At 38.4% G+C, this 7,959-nt stretch overlaps 1 protein-coding gene across 1 annotated transcript in view; it reads left to right on the top strand.

The window, feature by feature from the left end:
* The first annotated feature begins 219 nt into the window (after positions 1-219).
* Positions 220-7,959, top strand: part of HEATR1 (HEAT repeat containing 1) — a 36,528-nt gene continuing 28,788 nt past the window's right edge. The window contains exons 1-9 of the mRNA XM_010080111.1: positions 220-443; positions 1,374-1,515; positions 2,032-2,133; positions 3,040-3,180; positions 3,751-3,962; positions 5,234-5,367; positions 6,184-6,292; positions 6,615-6,725; positions 7,170-7,287. Of these exons, the coding sequence (XP_010078413.1) occupies positions 250-443; positions 1,374-1,515; positions 2,032-2,133; positions 3,040-3,180; positions 3,751-3,962; positions 5,234-5,367; positions 6,184-6,292; positions 6,615-6,725; positions 7,170-7,287 (1,263 nt within the window). The 5' untranslated portion in view covers positions 220-249. The remainder of the gene's footprint in view (positions 444-1,373; positions 1,516-2,031; positions 2,134-3,039; positions 3,181-3,750; positions 3,963-5,233; positions 5,368-6,183; positions 6,293-6,614; positions 6,726-7,169; positions 7,288-7,959) is intronic.

Here is a 7,959-nt window from a genome sequence, read left to right as displayed (position 1 = left end):
TTGCTGCAAGAGTGCGCTGCTGATACTTGTCAATGTTCTTTTTCTTGATCAGTTAAGAAATATTTTAAGTGTAGCAAAAGTTTGTGCCTTAGACCTGTTTACTATTTGGTTTGATTTGCTTAGTGAGGATGATATGCACCAATAGAGCAAAGAGGTTGGATGCCAGTGAGGAGGTAGGTGGGTAGGACTGGTCAATAAAACTGTGGTGTTTTTTTTTTTTCCGCAGGATGCACAGGCTTAGAAGAGCTGATGGCGATCGATCCTTCCTTTGAAGTGTTCCAATCCAGTTTGTTTAGTTCTACGTCCAAAGGCCTGGAACGCAGTGTTCAAACTAAAGCAGTAAATCAGCAGCTGAATAAGAATATTTCATTGTTCCTGATTCACCTGTCCCCTTACTTTATGCTTAAGCCAGCCCAGAAGTGCCTTGAATGGCTGATTCACAGGTAATCCACTGAATACCCGACATATCAATAGATAAGGGTACTAGAAATGATACATTTTTTTTCCCCTGTTGAGAATAGTTTTGAATAATTTTACCTTAGTTTTATGGAAATACAGGTTGAAATGTTAAAAATACCGATTTGGGCTTAGTCTTTATGGGGCTGGCTGTTATTCTTTGCCAATTAGATTTTTGTCTTTTGATAAATTTCTGTGACATTTTTGATGATTTTTTATAATGAAAGCAATTATTTCCTTGCCTGGCTTTCACCAGATTTGCCCAGCTTTAGCCAGCTTGCAGAGAACCTAGAGAGGCATTTATGTAATATGCTTTGAAAAATGGGACCTGTAAAATAGCTAATTTTCAATATTAACTGTCAGCTGTGAATGACGTGCCTTCATATTAGAACATAGCAAGAGCTGCGTCTTCTTATTTCAAGGTTACAAGGGAAGGTGTGAAGAAAAACAAGTATTTTGTGAAATGATGTTGTCTTTATATAAATTAACCTATCCAAATGCAGAAAGTGTGATATTTCATATAATGAAAGAGTGAGTGGGTGGTGGTTGTTCGCATAACCTTTGAAGCACAATTTCTTTTAATACGTATTAAACTGAAGTTAATTCTAGGTTATTGTAGTGTCTGGCTTAATATTGAAATTATGCAGAAGAAACTAAGGTAAACTTAAGTCCTGTAGGGAACTAAAATTATTGTGAATGAGGAAAAAATTACTAGCACTGTTTCTTTCCTCTAGCAAAGGTGAGGTATTGGCCACCTTGGGGTTCTGGACTGTAGGTGGACCGTATGTCTGAGTCAGTCTGACAGTCATCTCTTATCTTGCTTAAAAGCAAATAAACCAGGTGTTCTGAGAAGAACACATGGATCTTTGTTTTGAACTTTCAGGTAATTTTAAACTGTGTCTGTGTCTTTTCCTTAGGTTTCACATCCATCTCTACAATCAAGATAGTTTGATTGGTTGTGTTCTGCCATATCATGAGACTAAACTGTTTGTGAGAGTTATTCAACTTTTAAATATAAAAAGCCCGACTCATAAATGGCATTGGATGGACCCAATAAGGGTAAACTAGTTAACAGATGCAAGTTGTGAGAAACATGAGGGACTTATAATAATATCCTGACTCTGTTACTAGGTTTATGAATATGGTCCACCTGTTCATGCGGTTAGTTGTAGGACTGTACTGAAAGATTTAGTTGCAGGAATGGGGCCTGGATGCCCACCTGCTGTTCCTGCTGTCTTTCTTGTAATATGAAGTTAATTATAAAAAGCTTTTGTTGTAATTACTCTTTGTTTTGGCAAAGTATGCTTTTAAGGTGTGAATATTTGCTTCTATTAGGAAGATATCAATTACTAAAAGATATGTTTATTTGAATATAGATTATATGTAATGCTATTCATCATCTGCCTTAATGTAGATATAAAAAATTCCAGAGAAGCATGTGGGTTTCCATTACTTATTTAAATTTAAATGGTGTTAACTGATGGGTAGGATTAAAATAGAGATTATACTAATTTTTACCTGTGTGCTTCACTTAACCCTACACTGTTCTAATTTTACTTTTTTCACTGTGTAAAGAAACCTGGAGTCCCACTGGCAAGGGGTACTGTCATTACGCACTGCTACAAAGACCTGGGTTTCATGGATTTCATCTGCAGGCTCGTGGCAAAATCTGTGAAGGTTGTTCATTTTTCTAGAACATTATTAGTTTGTTGTCACTTGGTTTTCCCCATCTTTGTATAGTATTATCCTATTTACTAGTATTTTGAATTACATATCAAATAGTTAAAGGATTGTTTATTAGTAAACAATATGAAAATATATTTTCTTATTATTTCTATAGGTGACCGTCTGTCAGAAATTCTTGTAAGGAAGTGACTGAGAACTAATGAGCCATGACAAAACCATTTGGCAGTACTGTGTTACTTAAATATACTGTATTGCTTAGAAATACTTCATTGTCTTAATTCCTTTTTTAAACTTGTTCCTGCAATTAGTTTGTAACTGTGCTTTGAACTTGGTATCTTTTTGGGGGGTTGTAATGGGTGTTTTAAATGTACATCTCCAAATATTAATGAAAACTTAAAATTGAGAATCTTAGAAGGTGAACGTATTTATTTGTTTTTTCAGTTAATGTCAAATATTGAGAACTAGTTTTATAGTCTGAGAAGGGTAACATTTATGACAGTTGCAATAATTTAGAGAACGAGAATGCAGGTACTATTGAACTAAGCAATACACAATAACAGAGTTTGTTCGCAGATGTAATAGGGGGTGTTAAGCATATACTGGTCTGTTTCTTGGCTGTCCAGTTCTCAGTCTTGAGCATTACACCAAAATCACAAGTGATTTAGGTCACCTTGTTATGCTTAACCACAGTAGCTGAGGAACAGCACCCATTTCCTTCTACCTTGTCTGCAAGGGGGACCAGTAACCTCTGGTGAGGGTTACTGCTAGGAGGAGGTGATGACTTCAGTTGGTAGAGCTTATGTGCTGGAGTTCTGAGACTTTGCTCTTTTTTGGGGAAGCTGTATGTGTGTTTCCACTTTTCCTGATGTCTAAACAACTGATTTTTCTGTTTTCCAGGTCTTTTCAGAGTGTCCTGGCAACTCAGCTCAACTGAGAGTTCTTCTTGTGTTTTATGCCTCCACCATTGTATCAGCTCTTGGAGCTGTAGAGAAGATAACAGACACTATAGTCTCTATGCTGCTCCCTTACATCCAAAAGGTACATGAAGCTTTGGTTTTCTTCCTGTGTGGTGAAGTGTACTGTGTTGTGCTGACATGCTTTCTGCAGGTAACATTTAAGAGGGACATTCTGTGTGAAATGTGTTGTACCACTCTTAGCCTGCTTTGAAACATCAGGCAGGTGAAGGTTCATGAATAATAATGTTTTTTCACACCTCAGATGCGTGCTTTAAGAAGTCTGTTTCCTACTCTGAATGAGGAATGGAGCTACGAGAAATGGATACACGGTTTGAATGAACCTCTTAGGCTTAGAGACTTAGTGTGTTAAACAATGAGGAAATGGAGTCAGGGAGGACAGGCTGCTCTAATATCCTCTTTCCTCCAGGGCTGTTGTTCTCTATTAATGAATAGAGCAGCAGTTAATAAGTGTGTCTTCTGTATGTGTGCATAACAGTTTTTTCTTATTGAAAGTTGAGTTTATAGATCCCTCAAAAGTTAACATGGAGAAGAAGGTAGCATGATTCCAAGGATGTCAGAATGAAAATGATTTTTATGTTAATGTGCTTTTAATTTGTGTGTGTTAAAAATCCACCTTTATCTCTTTTCCTAGGGCTTGAAATCCTGTGTACAGGATTACAGAGCTGCAACATACATGATAATCTGCCAGATGACAGTAAAAGCGACAGTGGAGACTTCCTTGGTACATTCCTTGATGTTGCAGATAAGCAAGACATTATCTAAAGTGCCTGCGTTAGTCAGGGATGGGGTGGCGTGCTTGAACCTGCTTCTGCAAACTCAGAAAGGAGACAAACTTGGAAAAAAGTAAGTCAATATGAACGTAGTCTTTCTACTTTTTAAAACCTCAGACTGGACTTTGATAATTTGAATTTTTTTATCCTCCTCATTTAAGGGATACTTTCGTATCAGCCGTTTTGGCAGTTGACATTTCAAAGGGCTCAGAAGTTCCTTGGGCTTACTTTGGAAATTTTTATGTTTGCCACAGCTAGGGGGTCTCAGTGGTGCGAGTCTGTCATCTTTTGGTCCCTGTCCTGCCACTTCGCTCAGTTAAGGATTGCTGTCGATGTGCAAAACTGAACCCTGCCCATAAGAGGTTTTCTTAAAAGTGAGAATCCCGGAAGAGAAGCCAGCATGACAATGGTAGTGCAAATTTGAGGTTATTCGAATAGCTTGGAAAAAAGTAGTTCTGTCCCTTCAATGGTAGGGCTTTGCGTTCATATAGTTTATAACCCCTGAAGTGCAAGTGCTTCTGTACCACCACTTCCCTCCATCCACAAGTCAGATGTTCTGGAAGGACATGTAGTATTTAATTCCCATTGATCTGTCTGCCCTCCCCTGATACAGTTAGCTGGTGCTGTTAACGTGCAGTTGAACTCAGTGATGGAAGTTCCGCATGCTAGAGGGAGTTTGCTTGCTGGCAGAGAGGTTAGCATGGATATTCCAATAGAATAAATCTTTGCTGGGTTAAGTACAGTGGTTACTTTCCACATACTTGAACACAGTCACAGAAGAGGAAAATGGGTTAAAAGCTAAGGTGTGGGGAACAAAGTAGAGGCATGCTTGATGCATTATGCAGCATCCAGCCAGGTGGATATAAAAGGACAAAAGATGAGAGGGAGACTTTTTATTCTCAGGAAGGGAAATGGCTTCTACTCTCTTTGACGATCTCCTGTCATTGAGCTATTATTTCTTCTCCTTTCCTTTTGCTGCCACTGGGAAATAGATATGCTCCTTGCAATGTGAGGATATCTCTCCATGCAGTTCATACAAGTATTTTTTCTTGTACTACCAACTTCGCAAAAACATAGGTATGTCAGCTGTGCCATTGCAGCACATTGTGCTCAATGTGACTGGCAGTACCCTGTTCTCTTGTTGGATATTAAATGCACTAATAAGCCTCTGGCAGTAAGGAAGTGGACCCGTTTGAATCTTTTGAGCATTTCTTTGCAATGAGGCTGTAACCTGATACTGAGAATTGAATCCTTAGGAAGTCGGCATGGTTTGAAAGTGTTGGTAACCCAGATGAGCATACATTTTTTAAATTTTTTTTTTTATTTCCCTGTTCCATTGTGCAGGCCATTTATTTATCTGTGCAAAACCCCGGAACTGGTAACACTTTTGCAAGGCCTTTCAGCCAGCTATGATATCTCTCCTCTTTTGCGTTACCTGTTGCCTCACTTTGTTTCCACTGTCGTGAAAAACAATACAGGTAAGTGAGCATATATTTTTACAATTTTGTTGAGTCTTATGGACAGATGGCTGTGGTCAGTGTTGTATCTGTGTAATTTTAGTTGCTTCTGCCATCAAAACTGCACCAATACATGTGAAGACCTGACTGAGCTTTTGTGTGTGTTTTGCTTTTTGTTTTTCCAGGCCCTACACAGGAGGCTGTTTTAGGCATTGTTGTATCTATATGGCCTTGATTTAGGTGTTGATTTGCAGTATTTCAGCAGTAATTTAATTTTGATGTATGAAATCAGTGACTCTTAGAGATGTATTTTAGTACTGCAAAATAATTTTTAGGTAGATTACAGGTAGTCTGTATTACATGTAGTTTGGGATCTATGTTTACCTGGTGAATTAAATGTGCCTGGGAACTGTCCAGGACAGTGAGGCTGACTGGCATGCAGTAGTAGCCAGTGTCTGCACTGGTAAGTCCATTTGCACTGTGGACTTGTAACTGGCAAATCATGGTTGGGAAAGCTTGTTTGTTGAGAAGGGCCAGATTCACACTAGGGACTGCTGTAGGGAGTTGCTGGCACAGGTTGTGGTAGCAGGTCTGGAACATTCCAAAGCCTACTTTATTGGTAGCAATACACCCTTTGTCATTTTAGTGACACTGGTATAAAGCATTGCTAGCAGCACAGGGACAGTTGGTGCTTAATAATCAATGAACATTGTGGCCTTCAAGTTGTGTGTTTGGTTCATCACATGATGACGCCCTTACAAGCTGTTAGCTTGAATCAGTATGAGGGGGTTATTCTCAAACTATTGTTCATCTTTAATGATTACATGTTGTCCTTAGAGGAACAAGAAGAATCTGAGGAGACGGAGACTCAGATTTACATCAGACATCTTGAGGCAATTCTTCAGAGTATACCACTGGAAAAGGATTTAGATCACCTGTTGGCTTCGTGAGTTAACCTTCATTATTTTTCTTCTGCAGTACTACAGTCATTTCTGGTTTAGTAACAACTAGTTCCTGACCATGGTATTAGCGTTATATGAGCATGTTTTCCTGGGTTCTTAAGTTAACTCCAACCTTCGATTTCAAAAGTGAAACATTGAATAATCCAGAAGAGCCATGCTTTTAGCACTTGTGGGACAGAGTGAACTTCAGGCCAGGAGCGAATCTGTACTTGCATTAAGTAATGCAAGCAGCAGCGTGCTTCATAACATTAATGAAAATTGTACTATACAAAAAATGATGGCTTTTTCTTTTGTTTCTGATTTTAGCAAGTTTCTTGAAGAGTTTATGTCCTATGGTACAGAGGTTGAATCTAATCCCACCAAAATGGCTGCACTTAATCAAAAGATGCTTCCTCTTATCAGACTTCTTGAGAGAAAGTAAGTTCCATTTTTTTATGACAGACCCACAATCTGTAGAGTGGTGATGTCAGCTATGATCTTGGCTTATTCAGCGTAGTAAACACAGTATTCTTGCCCAAATAAATAGAGTAAAAATAACTGACTCTTAATCTTTGTCCAAATTTTATTTTATTGATCTGTCCTTTTATATTTTGTTATCACTGTAATACATGAACACAGACCTGCTAGCTTCATACAACTCTGAGCTGTGTAGCATGACCTTTTTTGCTCATTATTTATCCTAGTCATCTGCATATCGCTCATAAGACATAATGGTTGATTGCCTTTGCAAAGCTGCTCAAAATAGCTGGTTCAGATGAGTGCATGTGCATTCAGCTTCCTTGTATTTCCCTGTGTTTCTCTAGTAAATAAAAGTTCTTTTGTAATGCTTTGGAAAATGTTGTGGGGTTTGTCTGTTGGCAGGTATCCTAAAGCCTTAGACTCTGTGTTGGAGAAGCATCTGGAAGATTGCACAGATGAAGCTGACCAAAATCTTTTTCACCAATTTATTTCTCTTTCATTAAGCTGTGGCAAATATAAGGTAGGCAGAAGCTCAGTTCATGATCCAGGCTCTTATCTGGTTATACTGTCAGAAAGCTGATATTTTGGCAAGGTTCTACTCTCTCTTCCTCTTTCTAAACAAAATATCTACCATTCCCACCCGAAAAAAAATTCAACTTACTTAAATATGATTGGGGAGAGGGGGCTTAGTCAAAACTGTGCTAAAATCAAAAGCTATCAGATCTTTTGAGTTTGTGTTTATCATGAACAGTCATGAGTGTGAGCTTTTTTTAATAGTTAAAGTTTATACATTTCCACCTGCCCCAAGTGCTATCAATATTTTTTTCCTTAGGAACATGACCACTACAAGTACTGTAGTGGTCAATAATGACAACTTGGTGGTGCCCAGCAAAGCCTCACCTTACTTAAGGATTTTGTCAGTGTCAGAGGTGTCTGTTTTGGGAAGGCTGATAAACAATTTTATCACTCTTGAGAGAAGGTGGCTTGGTCCTTATTATTGCATTGTAACGTTCCGTGTTTACAGTCAGTAACATGGAAGAATAGAGTGACTACAGAGTTCTTCCTGTGCCATTTCTGAAGAGCAATTGAAACTAAGACTAACACAGAATAACCATGAGTGCAACAGACATGTCCAAGGAATTTATTATTGAGAGATAGTGTTATGACTGCTATTTGCAATGGCTGAAAGACA

The sequence above is a fragment of the Pterocles gutturalis genome, unplaced genomic scaffold (assembly GCF_000699245.1).
Source record: "Pterocles gutturalis isolate BGI_N339 unplaced genomic scaffold, ASM69924v1 scaffold594, whole genome shotgun sequence".
Taxonomy (NCBI): domain Eukaryota; kingdom Metazoa; phylum Chordata; class Aves; order Pterocliformes; family Pteroclidae; genus Pterocles; species Pterocles gutturalis.
The sequence above is the reverse complement of the archived record's forward strand: the minus strand, read 5'-3'. Positions and strand labels throughout refer to the sequence as shown.